This window comes from Mustela lutreola, chromosome 18 (assembly GCF_030435805.1).
Source record: "Mustela lutreola isolate mMusLut2 chromosome 18, mMusLut2.pri, whole genome shotgun sequence".
Taxonomy (NCBI): Eukaryota; Metazoa; Chordata; class Mammalia; order Carnivora; family Mustelidae; genus Mustela; species Mustela lutreola.
Window position 1 is genome coordinate 8,261,739 of NC_081307.1, and position 18,952 is coordinate 8,280,690.

General features: G+C 44.9%; 2 protein-coding genes and 1 long non-coding RNA gene across 8 annotated transcripts in view; 2 read left to right on the forward strand and 1 right to left on the reverse strand.

Moving 5' to 3' along the window:
- The window catches only part of NSD3 (nuclear receptor binding SET domain protein 3), a 125,881-nt gene extending 113,589 nt beyond the window's left edge, over positions 1–12,292 (forward strand). For 2 of the 3 annotated variants that reach the window (XM_059155982.1, XM_059155984.1), the window contains 5 exons: positions 2,383–2,499; positions 3,968–4,109; positions 5,138–5,244; positions 5,658–5,862; positions 6,291–12,292. In XM_059155982.1, coding sequence (XP_059011965.1) covers positions 2,383–2,499; positions 3,968–4,109; positions 5,138–5,244; positions 5,658–5,862; positions 6,291–6,532 — 813 coding nt within the window. In that variant the 3' untranslated portion in view covers positions 6,533–12,292. The remainder of the gene's footprint in view (positions 1–2,382; positions 2,500–3,967; positions 4,110–5,137; positions 5,245–5,657; positions 5,863–6,290) is intronic. The other variant, XM_059155983.1, reaches the window with a different exon arrangement.
- Positions 3,205–12,298, reverse strand: LOC131820410 (uncharacterized). 4 transcript variants are annotated; one of them, XR_009349626.1, is made up of 3 exons: positions 10,216–12,298; positions 8,059–8,182; positions 3,205–6,832 (listed from the first exon to the last, which is right to left on the reverse strand). It is a non-coding gene; the product is annotated as an uncharacterized LOC131820410 (long non-coding RNA). The 4 variants fall into 4 exon arrangements; XR_009349624.1 differs by having other exon boundaries at positions 8,996–12,298; XR_009349625.1 differs by having other exon boundaries at positions 3,205–8,182.
- A 542-nt stretch (positions 12,299–12,840) lies between these two features.
- Positions 12,841–18,950, forward strand: PLPP5 (phospholipid phosphatase 5). Its single transcript, XM_059155987.1, has 7 exons — positions 12,841–12,969; positions 13,176–13,284; positions 13,776–13,866; positions 14,697–14,760; positions 15,251–15,375; positions 16,033–16,203; positions 17,851–18,950. The coding sequence occupies exons 1-7, from the start codon at positions 12,905–12,907 to the stop codon at positions 18,009–18,011; spliced, it is 786 nt and encodes a 261-aa protein (XP_059011970.1). The 5' UTR covers positions 12,841–12,904; the 3' UTR covers positions 18,012–18,950.
- Positions 18,951–18,952: the final 2 nt, after the last annotated feature.

Sequence of the window (18,952 nt, forward strand, 5' to 3'; positions counted from 1 at the left end):
TTTTATCGAGTCAGTTATTCTAAAAAACAGACAAACAAACCGACCATGCCATTAAATAAGTATAGTGTGGTGAGGAAATCTACCTGTGAGGGCGGTGGTCCCACGTCATGGTGTGAATTGCTCATCAGCTGTGTCACAGCCCGGGCTAGATGGAGGGAAAGCCTGGTAAGGTGACAGAGCATGGGGCTCAAATGTGCGTACCCTCCTCCGTCCTTCGTGAGAAAGGACTGGAAGGAAAACGTAGTTGCAGTTATCAATTAAATATATTTCTTTTTCTTTTTTTTTTTTTTTTGTATTTGTACATTTCTTTTTCTAACCTAATTCTTTGTCATAGCCCAGAGGTCAACTTTTGGGGCCACCATTCCCCACTGGAAGCAAGTATGTAGCTCCTTGAGGCTGACTCAGAGCCTCACTGACCCCACTAACAGCAGACCGCCAAGGGAAGGGACATGCACAGGACATTAGGTTGGTTTCTTCCAGTCTGACCCATTAACTTTTTCTCTTATTACAGAAGTGACAATCTTTTGTTTTTATCAGTAGAGAAGGATTAAATATTCGTAAGAATGTTAGCTTATGTTCTTAATGATTTGCCAAAATCAGAGAATATGGTACTTCTCTTTAGATTACTGAAATTTACTCTCAATTCAGAATACTGAAAAACTCTCAATTTACTCTCAAATACCGTGAATCTAAGTGATTAAACCATGAGTTCTAAGAACTAGTGAAAATTTGTAGAGGGGAGGAAGTCAGGGTGGGAAGAACGAGAAGTCTGGTGAAACAATAAGCAAATACATTGTTTCCTATGACATTTCTTTTTCTATATGACAAAAAGTTCTGTAGGTAATGCTCTTGTCCTGGATTGAATCAGCCATGCTTTGGGGGTGAAAGGGTTAATGACTGAATTTATAAACACAAGATGTTGAATTATATATTTACCTTATGTTAAAAGAAGCTAGTCATGGGGCGCCTGGATGGCACAATCAGTTAAGTGTCTGACTCCTGGTTTCTGCTTGGGTCCTGATCCCAGGATCCTCGGATTGAGCCCTGTGTTGGGCTCCCTGCTGAGAGCTTCTCCCTCTCCCTCTGCTCCTCCCCCTGCTTGTGCTCTCTCTCGTTCTCCCTCTCACGTAAGTAAAATCTTTAAAAAATAATAAAAGAATCTAATCACTGCACACCTGTGAGAACAGCAAAATGAAAACTAGTTGGCAGTGCTGGCAAGGATGTGGAGAACTTGGGTCTCTCCTGCAGTGGGAAAGTATGATGGGGATGTAAAATGGTGCAAACACTCCAGAAAATAGTTTCTTATAAAACTAAATGTAAACTCACCATTTGATCCAACCAGTTGTACTCCTGGCCATTTATCCCAGAGAAGTAAAAACCTATCTGTACACAAAAGCTTTTTACCAGAATGTTCACAACAGCTTTGTTTGTAATAGCCCAAATATGAAAACAGTTCAGACATGCCTCAGGAGACTGACCCAGTAAACAAACCGCAGTACGTCCACAGTGCGAAAGTGTGCTCAGCAGGAGAAAACAGACTGGACTGCGGACACACACAACAAATGGGTCAGGTCCCAAGAGAATTAAGAGTGAGGGGGTTTTTGCCAACCTCAAAAAATGACATACTGTGTGATTTCATTTACAGAACATTCTCCAAACGATGGCAATGGAGAACAGATTAGGCATGGGATGGGGTGGAGGAGGGAAGGAGGCTGGTGTCATTATGGACTGTACAAGGGGTCTTCGTGGAGATGGAACAGTTCTGTATCTGATTGTGGTGGCAACACGATTCTACACCACACACACACACAAACACACGCACATAGTGCATGTAAAATTAGTGCAGTCTGAATAAGATTTATAATTTGTACCAATGTCAGCTCTTTAGTTTTAATACAGTCCTATAGCTCTGTAAGATGTTGCCTTAAGGAAATACTAAGTGAGGGGTACACGGATCCTCTCCGTGCTATTTTTGCAACTGCCTGTGAATATCTAGATTTACTCCAAAATAAAAAAGTTTTTTAAAAAAAGAATTCATTTAACAGGCATTAACCCTAATGCTGTACACTTAGTAAACGTCGGCGTAATATACCCTCAAAGGCTTGAGTTAGCCTTATCGCCGGCTCCCACCATTATGTCACTCAGACATGTTGTCATAAATCATACTGTCGCAAGAAAAGACAGGTCATCACCTTTTGAGACACTGCTACAAGAAAAATAGTGCCACCTGCCTGCCAGGGAATGACAACTACTATTTGTTTGTAGCGTTCGATTTCCAGGATTCTTTTTGGTTAATGCTCTTGGATTACACATGGGTGTTAAGGAATGCTCTCAAAGGGAACACATTGGTTTTACATTTACAGAGTGCGTGCTTCTCTGCAGGGTGAATTTGTAAATGAATACGTTGGCGAATTAATTGATGAAGAAGAATGCAGATTGCGAATCAAGAGAGCCCACGAGAACAGTGTAACTAATTTTTATATGTTAACTGTTACCAAGGTAAAATTGCTTTTTTTTTTTGTAAGAAATAAAGGATTTTTGGTCTTTGTTTCATGGGCTTAGGTTGAACTCCATTTCCTCTAATTTGATTGTTTTTTTCTGGAGAATGAGGGTGCTTTGTCGTAGCCAGTACGCTAGCCACCATATTGTGCTAATTATAGCAGGCTATACAAAGGCTGATTGTTGAAGCCTTGCACTTGGCATGTGAGTGGACAGATGACCAGGACCAGCGTGGACATATGAGGCTTTTTGTCTCAGCCCTTCTTAGTCACTGAAGGACCTGGCCCTCAGTTTCTCTGTCACTGACAGAGACAGTCGGCTTTCTCATGCTAAGTTTTAAAGCCCCATTCAAGTTCTGATTGAGCAAAAAATTCTAACTCTGAATCATTCAGTGTACTGAAATTTTGTGTCTGAGTTAGGACAAATGGGTGCCATCATAAATGAAATGACAGTAAAGCTGCTAGATTAATCCATGTGCTCCTAAGTCCCATTTGCTGCACATTCGGGACAGCCGTTATCTTGTGTCATTTCTTCAGCAGCCCTCTGATTTGCGGAGGATGGGAAACTGAGGTCCAGCCCTGACAAGCGATCTGTTGGATAGCTTGTCACAGTTGAGTGAAGGGCTAAGACCAGTACCCATGTTTTGTATGTTCCAGGCTCTCCCTGAAACTGAGTTAGAATATCATTAAAAGTAAGAACTAGAAATCACAAGAACTCTATTTTAACTGATATGTCATGGTTTGACAGTTTTACCACTTTCAAGAACATAAATTTCATAAATATAAAATGCCATTTATTTCTGATGGCTGAGTGGCCCTCTAAGCCCGCTGCTCACTGTCGGAGGCCCTCCAGCCATCGTGATGACACTTGGGAGGCTCCGTCCTCCAGAACTCATCCAGATGATCAGAGTTTGAATTCAGGGCCAGAATGTTGAGCTTTTCACTGTGTTCTGAACGTCAGTGTAAGTGAAAATAGGAGGAGCAGGTAACCACTGCAGAGTATGTCTCACGTGATAGCCCTTCCGTTGATCAAACGTCCGGATCTTCATTCAGAGGAAAGTCTCCCATACTTCCTCTGTCCCTCTTTATGGTGTGCTGTCCTGTCCATGTAGCCCCGCACTGGTTTTGCAGGAAAGGAGGGCTGGCAGCCAGCAGCGTGGTTCCCACCCCAGGCGGCGGGCTGAACTCTGTGCTCTGGCATCCCCGCGGCCAGTGCATTTTCTAAGTAGCATTTTTCTATGATCTGTGTCTAGAAACAGTTTAAAAAAATAGAAACTGAATTCCACTTTATCTTCATTGTCTTGGCTTGAAGCTCATCAAATAAAGTAGACAACTTGGTCACCGGCCCTGAGAGCATGTGTTCGGGGAGTTGGCAGCTGCCATAGACTCGGGCTGGGGTTGCATGTTTCTGAGATAGGCTCCTACTTGATTTTATGTCAAAGCTACCTCCATTGCTTTTCTTTCTGAAGGACCGTATAATTGATGCTGGCCCCAAAGGAAATTATTCTCGCTTTATGAACCACAGTTGTAATCCAAACTGTGAAACACAGAAGTGGACAGTGAATGGAGATGTTCGAGTGGGGCTGTTCGCCCTTCGTGATATTCCTGCAGGTAACAAAGCTATTTGCTCCCCATGTGCCCCTCTCTGGGCAGAATATCCTTCCAGGTTTGATGCTCAAGTATTTATTCAGGTACGATGGGGTTACATTTGGAATTGTTATCTGCCACGAAGAAGTGAAAATCTGTGTCCTGCAAAAGGGAGTCGAGCAAGAGCCTTTCTGCCCAAGAGGATGTTACAGAATCCTGTGCGTCCACGACCCTCCTGAATGACTTCTCCCAATTATTGCTGTCTGCACAATACAACCAGATGTTTAAGCTTTTGTTCTCTTATTTAAAGCATTAACATACTGGGTTAACATCAGCTGCTTTCTTGGTTTGTGTCGGGGGGGGGGGTTGTTTGTTTGTTTTTTAGTTGAAAGATCAGTCTGTTTCAAATTAGACTCAAAAAGCTTCTGAAGGCAGTTACTGCTTCCCTGTTCCCTCAGCCGCCCAGCATCTTACCAGCAACACTTAGCTGCTTCTCTGCCAGGGTTTAGAGAAATGGGTGAACAGGGAAGAGCTGTAGCTGATCCCGGGGACTCTGTTCAGGACCAGCCCAGCAGCAAGCTTGGACGACCCGGTTCGAGTCCCTGGGTCTTTGGTGTGACTAGTAAATCCGCACTGTGAGCTCTTCTCCAAGCACACTCTAAAGCATTAATCACCAGGGACCGTGTGGTCGCTGCTACTCCACGGCCCTACTGTTCATTCAGAAAGCCATGTAAATTACTTTAGAAAAGCAAGCTAAAGCAGAGCCCTTTTCTCCCGAGCAGATTTCCAATTCTTAGTCTCAGTTACATAGTTTCTGACCACTTCAATGAGAAGGATATGACAGCTTTTATAGACTGTTTTTTCTGCAATATTTGGTGGATGGGGGTGTTTTTCTCTATTGTTTCTCCCCCATCGCTCTTCAGTGTGGAGCACGAGTGAGAGAAAAGCCTTCGGGTCAGAATTATGTCTGTCTTTTCATTATGAGAGTGCGTGTGTGACAGCATGTCTCTTCCCTTTGACTCGAGTATGAGTAATTATTTCTCTTACTTTAGGGATGGAGTTAACATTTAATTATAACCTGGATTGTCTGGGCAACGGCAGAACGGAATGCCACTGTGGGGCAGAAAACTGCAGCGGCTTCCTGGGAGTGCGGCCCAAGGTCAGTGGTGCAGGGAGCGAGTGCCCCAGGCCAGCGAATGGGTCCCCAGTTTAGTTCGCATCCATCAGGTTCTGAAGAGATGTTTGTATTTCTCATTGAATCTGGAGTTACCAACATCCTTTTCAAAAACTTCTTAAAAATTCACACTATACCCAAAACCACTGGATGAGCCACTTTGAAGTGGTGAGTTCTGTGGTATGTGAATCCTTGCTTTAAAAAAATAAAGCGCCGTATTAAAAAATCAGTGAAAATGAAGCCTTATTTTTATTACAATACTGTTATGGGCGAAGTCCTCCTGCTGGTTTTTAGGTAACTGAACTACAGAGCTTAAGAGAACTCAGATGAGTGTGAGGCTGCGGGAGCTCCCTTTCCATGTAGAGCTTCACACGCTGTGTTCTCCTTCTCCCTGCCAGTCGACATGTGCGTCAACAGCCGAAGAAAAAGCCAAAAATGCTAAGTTAAAGCAGAAGAGGCGAAAAATCAAAGCAGAACCAAAGCAGATGCATGAAGACTACTGTTTTCAATGTGGAGATGGTGGAGAGCTGGTCATGTGTGACAAAAAAGACTGTCCCAAAGCATACCACCTCTTATGCCTTAACCTGACTCAGCCACCATATGGTAAGCGAGCCTTTTGGGACCCTTTCCCTGTCTTGCGTCTTGGCCAGTGATGTGTCACCTAGAATGTACTTTGCTCCCCTTAGTGGAGCCATGGGATGGATAATGAACAGAACAACCAACACTAGAAACAAAGTATGCTAGTGAAAAGTCTGTCTGCAAATGTGGGATAGGTGCGGGCCAGGAGGATTGGTTTCTCAGACCTTGTTACCATGGGCGAGCAGTTGGCTCCTCTCTCTGGCGGTGAGTTTGGGATGCGCACTGCGTCCATTCTCAATAGTACACTCAGACGTAAGTTTGGGCAGAATTTGGAGTTGTGTTCTAATTGAATTCAGTCTCCAGTCTCAGCAGATGGTGCAAACTTGGGTTTTTCGTGGGTAATCAAGAGGGGCACTAATGGGGCTCTTTTCCCTGTTCGCACCCCTCCGTAGGAAAGTGGGAATGCCCGTGGCATCAGTGCGAGGAGTGCAGCCGCGCTGCCGTCTCCTTCTGCGAGTTCTGCCCACACTCATTTTGTAAAGATCATGAAGAGGGCGCTCTGGTCCCCTCTGCTCTGGAAGGCCGGCTCTGCTGCTCCGAGCATGACCCCGAGTCTCCTGTGTCCGCAGAATACTGGAGCAAGATCAAATGCAAATTGGAGTCACAAGATCATGGAGAAGAACTGAAAGAATAAATGGGTGGTGATTTTCTTTTTCTTTTTATCGAGATGGAAAAAAAAGGAAAAGAAACCAGTGACTCGGTGGCACGTGGGCAGGAGAAAGCGGCTGCCCTGCGCAAGCCCCTTCCCCGGGCGCCGCCTTGTGGCCCTGCGCCCTGGGGCCAGAAACTCGCGGGCAGAAGCAGGTGGCCTGGGCTGTTTTTCTGTTTTGTGGGTTGGGGATTCTTTCGTGGCCGGCCAAATTCCCTTGGTCTTCTCTTGCCTTCTATTATGCTTCATGCCTTTGCAGCGGGGGAAAAAAGAGATGTCTTCACTCTGAAAACAGCGAAGAGAAAAAGAAATTTTGTTAATGAGATAAATTTTAAGTCTAGGATGTGTTCCTTGGGTGTAAAAAGCAAAAAAGTAGCCCTCATTCCTTTATTTATTTTCATTTTTTAAAACTCTGGAGAAGTGTAGTTCAGGTAGTCTATTCAGTGTGCGTGTGCGTGTGTGTTTGAAGTAGCATTTGGAGCAGGCCCTCTAGAAAAGGCTCTGATGGCCTTTATATACCTCTCCGCTGAGCAGTAGGCAGGCTCACTTCTCTTTCCTCCGAGATGTCTTTTCTTGGCTCAGAGAAGGGCGCTGTGCGAGTCCTGAATCTGGCCTCTTGAAAACAAAATGCCTCAGTGGATTTTACCCTCAGTGGTTTGCACCTAGGCCAGCTTTGTGATGGGATACCTTTACCTAGAAAGGTAGATAATGTGGTTTTTGGTTCTGGGGGAAGACAGAAACAGGTGCCCTCACTGAGTTTGAAATGTTTTCCACTGTGGACATTTTTGATGAAGTGTGTTTATGTGGAGGTGAATGCAGCATTGGAGTGGTCGTGCCTGTTGCTCCAACATGTGGACAGAGGCAGCTGAAGGGAGATGGAAGGCCCAGACCCAGAGTTGGGTCATTCTGTGCAGTGTAACGGAGCTGCTAGTCTGACCTGGAGAGTATTATGGGCATTTCCTTTCCTGTCTCTGCTTCCCTCCCCAATCAAATATTCCCTGTCTGCTGGCCACCGGCTGGCCGTATTTCCTTGTGAAAACAACACAAGCGAGTCACAGTTGTATCTGAGTAGGTCTTTTTGGTTTAGTTCCTCATTTGGGGGGGTGGAAGGGGTAGGGACATCTCCCAGTTATATGTAAACAGTTCCTATTTAGTATTATCTACTAATTAAAATTGCCCCACTGAGGAAGGGGAAGTGCTTCTACAGGGTGTGTAAGAGCCACACAAACACACTCTGTCTTAGGAAGCACTTAGGGAAGCTCCCAAGAAAGCAGTGTTAGCAAAAATGGTTGGCTGTGACGCTTGGATCTCCTAGATGCCAATGTACCAAGATGTCTAACCACAAAGTTCACTTGCATTTAATGCTTTGGAATATGTATATTCCAGTAGTCCTTGTATGAACTAATTAGTAATGTCAGACGTTGTCACACTGTACTAAGTAGAATTCTAGGGCTAGCTTGAATGAACGTTAACCTTCTCTGTGAATTTTGACTGCTTACAATTGCTGGTACCTGGTGGCATTTATTTTCCCTCAAGAAGCACCTAGGAACCTTCGGAAGGGAGGGAGGGGAGATGCTCAGCCATGTTCCTTCAGTTCTGTGTGTTCCTTTTTTCTTATCAATTTAGAGTTCTTCTCTGGAAAAAAGAAAAAAAATAGCTGTTTTGTGCCTCTCTCTCTCTCTTTTTTTTTTTTAAATGTAAATGTGCAATTGAACTGGATTTTCTCTTGTTAAAAAAAAAAACATAAAACAAAAAAAAAAAAATATATCACACTACAATTCCTTTACTTAAGCTCCTAAACTGCCATTTGCCTGATTCCAGCAATTAATTCTGAGGTAACTTATAGAGCCTCCAGGAATTCTCTTGATTAGATATGGTCCCAGGAGAAAGAGCAAAATGGAAAATGCTGTGCATGTTACCAGATCGAATCGCTACCAGTAACGTGCAGCACAGCGCACCAAAACACTAAACTTTGCTCTTGAGCAACTATATAGTTTGATATCCTTTTAAAAAATAATTTAAGAAAATCTAGGTTTTATCATACTAAAACTTTATTTTATATATATATATGTGTGTGTATATATATATATATATATATGAGATAAATGTTTGCTTTTTTAAACTTACTAATATGAAGGATTTCTTTTAACATTCAAAATATAACTCTTGTTGAAACCGTATCCCACATGAACTCTTCTCTTCTTGCTTTGTTTTGGACTTAGTGCTATTTAATATCTGATGACTTTTATATGGTAAGCCAGGGTCCATCCATATACTTACAAATACCTTAGGTTTCAATATTTTCATGCAGCTTCCTCATCATGTCACATTTTGTCATAATGGCTCTGCTGAGATTTTTAAATCTTTTGGGGGGGGGGGTGGGAGGGTACCTAACAGGATCATTCTGCCATTTCAGAAATTAGGGTAAAAAACAAAATAGCTACTAACTACAGCTCTGGAGGCTTCATCCAGGAGTGCTCTTTAGTGGTCCAGAAAGAGGCTTTCGTCCCGCCAGTGGCCCAGAGCTCTCCTCACACCTCCGTGGCGTCACGACCGACTTGTTGTACGTATCTTTGTATCTTCACGTTGCAGGCTGTGGAAGTGGAAAGCCAGGGGAGAAAGCTGTGCTTCCCGTGCGCAGCGTGTGCACGCACCGTGCTTGCCTGCGCCTCACCAACCCGGTGGGCCAGAGGACATGTTGCTCTCTTGTGGTCTGTAGTTGGTTTTGTTAACTTTCAAATCCGTGGTCAGAGCAGAAATGGTTTGGGTTTTATTCTTGTCCAAAAATGAGATAAAGCATCATGGGATAATGGTGGTTTTTCTTTGTTTGTTTTTTAGCCTCATATTACTTCTTTGGAAAAAGTGAATGTAAAGTTTTTGATAATCAGCATAAAGCTTCAGAAATCTGTTGGGTTACAGCTGTAGAGGAAATGGGCCCTCCCGGCATGCACGGTGCAGACAGGGGCTGGCCCGTGGCCAGTAGCAGGGTCAGGAGGGTTGCGGTCACCTGCCCCTCATTTCTGGAAGGCCAGCACGGCTGGAGGAAGTGATTCTCTTCTTTAATATCTAATCAGGGTTAGAGTCAGGAGGGAGGTGGGTTTTATTTTCATTTTTATCTTAACAAATTCCTACTCTACCTTAATTCTCTGAAATGATCTGGCCTGAGCTATAGAATAGGCCGACTTCTTGAATCACTGAAACTTGGAGCTCTCTGTGTGTTCAAGTCAGGAACAAATGTAAAAACGAAAATAATAATAATAATAATAATAATGGGGGTGTGGCTCTGAGCTCCCTTCTGCTATTTCCACACAATACTTGGAAACATGCTTGTAAATAATGTTTTGAAATTCTGAGATAACCATGTAAAAGACTCTCAGAGCAGGCAGGCTGTTGGACAGGTTTCTCTCCTGGCTCATAAAGTAGCTTCCTTTTGGCCTCGCTGCGCAGTCTGTGTTCTAATCGGGGTCAGAGCCGGCCTGGACGGCAGAGGGCAGCCCTACAGAGCGTCGTCACTGGACCCCCCAGGTTCATGGCTGGTCCTTCATTTCATTGTTAGGTACAAAGCTTCCTTTAGCATCCACCTGGAAATCAGGGAGCTGCCACACGCCATGTCCCGAGAGGATAAGGACACAGGTTGTGGTAGAGCCCTTTGGGCTTGGGAAGCTCACCCGGGAGGAGGTGCGATGCCGCTGGCAAGAGGCTTTACTGCCAGGTGGAGCAGATTCGACTTCCGGAGTCGGCCAGGTTGCTGCACACACAAAGTGATCATTTGGAACGATTTCCGTTGGCCTAGACCACTTGCAGTTGCTCCCTGGTTGTCTGTAAACCGAGAGGAGAGCTCGCCTCCATTTTCAGCGAAGCTAGGGAGAGATCTGATTAGACGGCTTTGCCGTGTACTAACGAATATTGAAAAGTTGGAAATGTGTACATACTGAAATCTACCAACTTTTCCCCGGGGCGGGGTACAGGAAGAAAAGGGGGTTAGAACAGGGTGAGGGAGGGGGAATGACAACGTTTACCACAGGTACGAAGTAGTCACTTTAACATTGAGACCTCTGCCTCATTGAATTCAGGTTTTTTAAGTACTTGAAACTCTTCAGATTCCCCTTATTTTACAGTTATTTTTAAATTTATGAAGTAGAAAGCATTGTTTTGTATACTGTTTTGAAAACAAATAGCCTAGTCTCTTGTCCTCTTCAACTTGCATTAAAGGCAAAGTTCTGCGAGTGGGATGGAGTGTCCACAGCAGATAGCTCAGATTTCATGTATACATTCGAGGAAGAGACTCTTGCATGAAATACCAGCATTTTTATGAGTATTTGCCATGTGTGTTCTTTCTCTTGTATTTTGGTCAACCCCATCCGTGTGCAGCTCTTCTTTTCTTTTAATACATACGCCTGTGTAGGGGAAAAAACAAAAATTTGCACTTACGTTATACTCCTGAAACGCAGGCTGTCGTCTGTGTGTGTTTCAGAAACCATTTCCGTTCTTTTCTCCGTCAGTCCATTGCTTAAGTGACAAGTTCAGGTGCTTGTGGCACAGATGTGTGTATGGTGGGGAGGAGGAGAGCAGCCTGCCCTTCTGTAGCCTGTGAAAGTCAGTTACATGTAAGAAAAAGTGAAAAAGATGAACAGTTGCCAAAGTCATTTATTCAGTCCTTAGTTTTCTTATGTGACCCTCCGGATCTGCGAGTTGGCAGGCAAGCCCCCTCAGGTGCCGCCCCCGCCCACCTGCCACAGACCTTGACGTATGCACGCGGGGCGCGCAATGTCCATCAGATCACCGAGACGAGGTATGTATGAGGTGTTCTTGTCAGGTTAGGAGTGGACTGGATACAATTTACTTTTTACTCTGTTGTTATTAATACTGCTCTTTATCTCATTTGTGCTGTCACATACCCTCTGTTAAAAAAGAAAATCACATTGCCTCCGATGACCAAGATGCTAAATGATGATTGATACTAAATGATGCTTACAACTGGCTAAATAAGATCCTTTTTCTATACAAGGGTGTGTGCATAATTGGAATTGATAGGAGAAATTCATTTGTAACCACTTGTGATATTGCACAGCAAACACAGATACCTACAGATTGTTTTCTTTTTCTTGTGATCTTTATCTATGATAATGACCTTTGTAGATTGGTTATTTCTGTACTTTGTTTATCTGTAATAAATTTGTAGATCCTGTGAAATGTTATTTTGCCTAAATCACTTGAGACTTGAGTCTTTAATAACAAAGGATCAATATTCACTAAAGTCAATCTCTTTTGAGTTTCTGTGAGTTGGCTAGAAGCTCTTGACACTAAGGGATTAGTGTTCATTTTCCCTGGGGGGCGTTCCACTAGGGCATTACTGTATAATGACTTGATGTTGCCACATAGACTTCAAGATATATGATATTTTGGGGGTTTTGTTGAATGGCCTATGTTTTACTGCATAGTGTGAAACGTGTAAAGCTTGGTTAACCTGTATATAGATAGCTTATTGTTGACTAGTTATAGTATATTTAGGATTGCCTGGAATTTTAAGCTTCTTACTACTGTGTGTGCTGGTAGGAACATAAATTTTTGTACATTATATTTACTGAGATGTTGCCTTTTTTTATTTTACAAATACTTTGGAATTCAGATGTGTTTTTTGCTTCCATGAGGATTAATTTGGAAAGGTTCTTAATGACATTCCACTGACTTCAGATTTTGCTTGAGATTGACTTCAATAAATTGTCCTGTATGTTCCAAATCAAACTGTGGACTTACTTGTTCATTGCCTGTAGTTTCTTGCCACAACTGCTGGGCGAGAGGTCATAGTGGGGAGAGCAGGCACCCGGTGCCGGCCAGTGACTCGAGGTCCTTCAAAATGCTGTCGCAAATGAGCTTGGAGCCCATAACGTGGGGTTTGGTCGTGTTTTCACGGAGGGAAAGTCCTTGGAGAATGTTGCTTCTTGCTCAGTGTGGTGGGAGACTACGGAGCGAACGGCGGGAAGGGGAGATGTGCGTCACTCTCATCCCGGCGACTTGGCCGACTCCGCCGGGGCCTGCGGTGGAATGGCGGTCGGTGTCCCCTGGAATGGCGGGAATGGCTCTGCGGGCGCCTCCTTCCTGCCGCCAGCTGGGGCTCTCAGAGCGGCGCCGAGGGATAACCCGCCAGGGCAGGGAAGTGGCTGCAACGCCTTCCTCCGGTGCAGTTCGCCCAGCGTCCGCCAGCCCGCGCCCCCGCGCCGCCGAGGCCCGGCCCCCCACTGCCGCCGGGACGGCCCTCCCCGGGGCGGCCTCGCCTCCCGCCTCCCGCCTCCCGCCGCCGCCGCCGCCGCCGCCGCAAGAGCTGCCACGTCAGCGCGGCGTTTGGCTGACGGCAGGATGGGGAAGGTGGCGGCCCTCGGTGCCGAGCTGGGCGTGCGGCTCGCCCTGTTCACAGCCTTCCTGTAAGCGTCCTGCCGCTCGAACCCCGCGGCCCGCACCCTTGGGCCGCCCCCCCCCCCAAGGCGGCAGGAGGCCGGCAGCCCCTGCCTCGGCCCGGGGCTCCCAGTGCGGGGGCGGGGGGGGGGGGGGCAGCGGTGGGAAGTCCCGACGAGCGGCTGGAGGCCGGAAGCAAACCAACGTGCTCTGCACATTTTTGTTTCCCCTCTAGGGTAACGGAGCTCCTCCCTCCCTTCCAGAGGCTGATCCAGCCGGAGGAGATGTGGCTTTACCGGAATCCGTATGTGGAAGCCGAGTATTTCCCCACCAAGCCCATGTTTGTGCGTAGAGAACTAGCCTTCCTTCTGACCCTTAATGTTTAGGACGAGCTCGATGCTAGGGAGCAGGGGGTGGTCCGTCTGGCTCCAGGGTGATCTGGAGAGCGTCTTTTGTGGGGAGCGTCTTGCTCCCTTAGATGAGGGGCTCAACTTCTTGTTTCCTTATGATCACGACCCAAATTGAGAGCGCAAGATGCCAATTTTGGCCCAAAAGACAGGTACTGTGAGCTCTGCTCCTTAGGATGGATTGAGGTACTGGTCACTTAAGAGCAATGGCTGATGGCCGTGGCGTTCCTGGTGGAGCAGGTGCTGCCCCGTCAACCCCCAGACGCTGCCACTGCGCACACTGACAGGGCCCCGCTAGGTCTGACCTGTGACGACTTCTGTTCCCTCCATTCCTCCTCCCTGTTGGCACTGCTTGAACCACTAGCCATGTGGTTTCACTGGGGGTTTGGTTTGGGTTTTTTTTTAATCTCTACTATCTTCTGTTTCAGGTCATTGCATTTCTTTCCCCACTGTCCCTGATCCTCTTGGCCCGATGTCTCAAGAAGGCTGGTGCGACCGACAGCAAACAAGCCTGCCTGGGTAAGAACGAGCCCTCCCTGACTGGGCTGGTCTCTGTCTCCTCAGTGCTGGCATCTCAGCCACTGGAGGTGTGACCTCTGCCTGTGGAGGCCACGGAGTTCTATGTTCCTACAGCTATCCTGTCTCCCCTGTACCCGCGTTGTCACCCGTGAGAAAGCTGGCACTCTGAGAACACAGTTGACCTCCGAGGTGAACAATGTGCTGAATGACTGGTACCCCAAAAATGGATTCGGCCTAGTCCAGAAGCGCTCTCTGTACTCCACCACGTTCAGGCCTAGAATGACTTTTCTGCTCAGCTCTGGCTAGAGCCTGACCGTTCCTATCTCAAAAAGACCATGGCTGGTGCGCTGGCGTGGCTCAGTCGTTAAGCGGCTGCCTTTGGCTCAGGTCATGATCCCAGTGTCCTGGGATTCATCCCTGCATCGGGCTCCCTGCTCTACGGGAAGCCTGCTTCTCCGTCTCCTACTCCCCTGCCTCTGTTCCCTCTCACTGTGTCTCTCTCTGTCAAATAAATAAAAATAAATTTTATTTTTAAAAAAATTTTATTTATTTGACAGACAAGAGCAGGAACACGAGCAGTGGGAGTGGGAGAGAGAGAGGGGGAAGCAGGCTCCCTGCTGAACAGGGAGCCCGATGTGGGACTCGACCCCAGGACATTGGGATCATGACCTGAGCAGAAGGCAGCCGCTTAATGACTGAGCCACCCAGGTGTCCAATAAATAAAATCTTTAAAGAAAAAAAAAAGACCACAGCTGCTCTCTTGATGAGACCATGATCATGCAAGTCCTCCTAGGCAAAACCCACTAACAGTAAGTTTCTTTATTTTCCAGCTGCCAGCCTTGCCCTGGCTCTGAACGGTGTCTTTACGAACACAATAAAACTGATCGTGGGCAGGTGAGTGACCAGAGTCTGCGCCCCGGTGCCTGCCTCGGGCCTCCCATCTGCAGGAGGTAGTTACTGGCGTGGCACCACCCACCGTCTTCCTCCCCGTCTCGGCAGCCTCAGTCTGACCTTGTTCTCTTCACCTAACATGGCCTCCCTCCCCTATAGCTGTCCTGTGGGTGACCCTTGTGGACTCTTTCCTGGCCTGAACAGTGTTTCCCACTGACCAGCACAGCAGGGTCATTGTCCACTAGAATACCCCGAAACTGCAGTGTGACTTGCTCTTTGCCCTAAAAAATAATCGTGTGCTGGACTGCCCCCCACCCACCCACCCAAATGTAGACCCTGGAAATAAAGCTTTTCTTTCTACCCTAATCCAGTTTCATCATTTTACCTGGGACACTATTTGACCAACTGTGAACAGGATTACAGTATCTGATACAACCAAAAAATAATTTCTGAAGTTAAGGGATCTGTGTTGAGGCCGTGTTGATTTTTTCAGGCCACGCCCAGACTTCTTCTACCGCTGCTTCCCCGACGGGCAAGCCCACTCCGACTTGACGTGCACGGGAGAGAAGGACGTGGTGAACGAGGGCCGCAAGAGCTTCCCTAGTGGACATTCTTCCTGTATGACTGCCGCACGGGCTCAGCATCTGTGCTTTCTTGGGGTCACTGAGTTTAGCTTAGGAAGCTTATGAGGATGGGGCCACCTCACTACTCTTGTTCTCGTATCTGAAAACTAGAGAATCCCCTCCTTTAGTAACCCCAAGATTCCATAGCCTGATCCTCAAATATTAGGACAGATGTTCAAGGATAGAGGAAGTCGTTTACCTTCATGAGATATGAACATTTTAGGAGTCTTGTATTATTTATCTAGGTCCCACAATCTGGTACTAGTTAGAAAAATATTAACTAACCTTTATTGAAGGTGCTTTGGAAAGCAATTTTTATTCTCTCTTTTGGTATCATAGTAGCCCAAAGAAATGGATACTATTATTTTTATGATTCCTATTTATACATCAGGAAACTAAGGCATCAAGAAGTAACCCTACTCAAAGTCCTACTGCTAGTATTCCAAACACTATTCCCAAGGGTAAATATTATTAACTTTGGGACACACAATGAAGTTCTTCATTTTTCCTTCTGTTTCCTCCTCATCGATGATCTGTACCACAAGTGTACCCAAAAAGGATAAAGCACGTCCATGCCCCCAGCCACCTGTCTGCAAATGAGCAAGGGAGCTTCCTTTAAAAGACATCTGCTTACTGGTCTTCCCTCTTCTAGTTGCCTTTGCTGGTCTGGCCTTCGCTTCCTTCTACCTGGCAGGGAAGTTACATTGCTTCACACCACAAGGCCGTGGGAAGTCTTGGAGGTTCTGTGCCTTTCTGTCACCTCTCCTCCTTGCATCTGTGATTGCGCTGTCCCGCACATGTGACTATAAGCATCACTGGCAAGGTAAGCAGGGTATTCCTGCCATGTAAGTCTGCGTGTCTCACCTGCCGCTGTAGCCCTAGCATTTGGCACGGAGACGCTAACTCTGTTAAATGAATCAACAGTTGAGTATGGGATAGTCTGGGTTTCTGAACCAAGTTTCCTTTTAAAGAGATTACCAAGGAGAAATGTCCCAATTTTTCTGTTATTTTGAAGCATCATAGGTTCAGAATAAACTAAGAATTTTTTTCCCTCTAAGAAATTTTTTACAACAAACCTCAAAGGTCAATTTATTTACTGTCTTAAAATAAAAATCAAGTTTATAAAAAAAAAAAAAGTTCATCATCATGAGATTTTTGTTCAGAAACTAAAATTCAAGAAAATATAAAATTGTAGTTAAACCAAAGAAATTTGTTCAATGATATAATAAAACATCCAGATTACAGAGTATCTTCACATAAAACCCATAATTAAAAACAAAAGCTGATAATATTGCCCAGAAGTCCTTAGGAGCCCTGTTTTAAAGAATAAGCTGATTTTCTTTAAAGGGCAGCTCCTGTACAGTTTATTACTTCCTCTAGAACTCTTTAAATGGTGAAAAAGGGGTTAATAGCAGTAAGTGAAACTTTTGTTATTTTGAATATTTAAAAAATTCAATCTAGTGGGAGGTGGGGGGGTGGGGTAACTGGGGGATGGGCATTAAGGAGGGCACGTGATGTGATGAGCTCCGGGAATTATATGCAACTGATGAGTCACTGAATTCTACCCCAGAAACTAATGATATTCTATATGTTGGCTAGTTGAATTAAAAAATTTTAGTCTATCCTTGGAAAAAGATTTAGACTTATTAAAGATGTGGATTTTTAAAATTTTATTTATTTTAAGAGACAGTGGGGAGAGGCACAAAGGGCAGAGGGAGAAGCAGGCTCCCTGCTGAGCAAGGAGCCCAATTTGGGGGGGTGGGGGGTGGATCCCAGGGTCATGACCTGAGCCACCCTAGCGCCCGCAAGTATGTGTTTTGACTTGGTGTTTAGGAAAGAACCTGAAGATAATCCTGTTAACTATATGATAAAATTGAGAAAGCCTAAAGAAACCATAAACCTGAAATTGAGGTTTTTTTGCACCCAAACAAGTAGAGTTAACCTGGAGGGCCAACTTCTCTATATCGGTGTCCCCCACTGTACTGCACTTCACAGAGAATTGTGTTTTACTAATGGAAGGTTCTAGCACCCTACACTGAGCAGGTCTGTCAGTGCCATTTTTCCAACAGCATTTGCTCACCTCATGTTTCCATCGTATTTTGCTAATTCTTATAGTTTTAAATATTTTTATTATGTTTATTATGGTGATCTGTGATCAGTGATTATGACTTGCTGAAAGCTCAGATGATGGTTAGCATTTTTTAGCAATTAAATATTTTTTAATTAGGTATATAACTTTTGTTTAGATCTAGCGCTATTGTACGCTTTAGTAAACTACAGGATAGTGTTAACATAACTTTTATATGCACTGGGAAACCAAAAATTCATCCTACTTGCTTTACTGAGGTACTCGTTTATTGCAGTGATTTGGAATCAAACCCTCAATATCGGTGTGCCAGTACTGCGTGGTGTTTTAACATGATTTGAGATCCAGTATGATTAAGAAAGTACCTTATTTCCTCTCTTTTAGATGTACTAGTTGGATCCATGATTGGCCTGACATTGGCCTATGTCTGCTACAGGCAGTATTATCCTCCTCTGACGGACGCAGAATGTCATAAACCATTTCAGGACAGACTTGGACTGCCCACGGCACAGAAGCCTGGTGACCCTTATCATTTTAGTATTTAGAAATTAGAACTACCTCAATGGAGATTAGGTGCGGCAGCCCCTCTAAACTGCCCAAGACAAGAATGTCTGACCTGTTAACTCTTAAGAGATACAGGTGAGGACACAGCACTTCATTCTGTCTCCATATGGTTATGCAGTTTTGCTCACATGGATTTGTCATGAGTCCAGGTTCAAGGTTCATTTTCACGACTCTGTGCCACACATTCTGATAAAAAGATCTTCCAGTAGTCTGGTAGATCGGTATCCCAGGATCTACAGTGTTTCACATTTAACTTAAATACCATTCTTGAAGGATCTTTCACAAAGAAGCCTTTACATACCCTAGAACCCACAGTTAAATTTCTATTTTCCATAGCTCAAACTCTTCAAACCCAGGGCACGACCAACTAAATTATTTTTGGTTCTGTTTACTTTCTCTAGTGACAATTCCGTCAAGCTTTAAATAGGAAAATGTCCAGTTCTGGCTTCTTTACCGCCTTACACATGTGTCTTATCTAAGTCTAACCAACACACTGCTGTCCATTTTGAATCCTGTGGGCATAAATTATTTACTGAACCTGTGAATAATTTTTTAAAATGGTAAAGACAAATGAGGTGGAAATCATTAGTTGCTAGTATTGAAACCACACTCCTGAACTGTGTTCATGAGCCACTTTCCATCCGTGTATGACTGAAGATCTGCCCAAATGCATCAATTCTACAACTGGCTAAGGCAGGAAAGAATGTTCTTGTCTGGAGAACAAATGAACTTTTTCTGTCCCTTCTTCATAATGGGATATAAGGAACAATTACAGGACATCACCAGAACTGATGCTATTGGACCAACAACTGCCCTTCTCTTTGTGATTATACTTTAAATATGACCTTGTCTGATGTGTTTCTTTCTATATTTTCAGTGTATTTTTTTCCTTCAATAAATGTGACAAAGAAAATGGTGAACG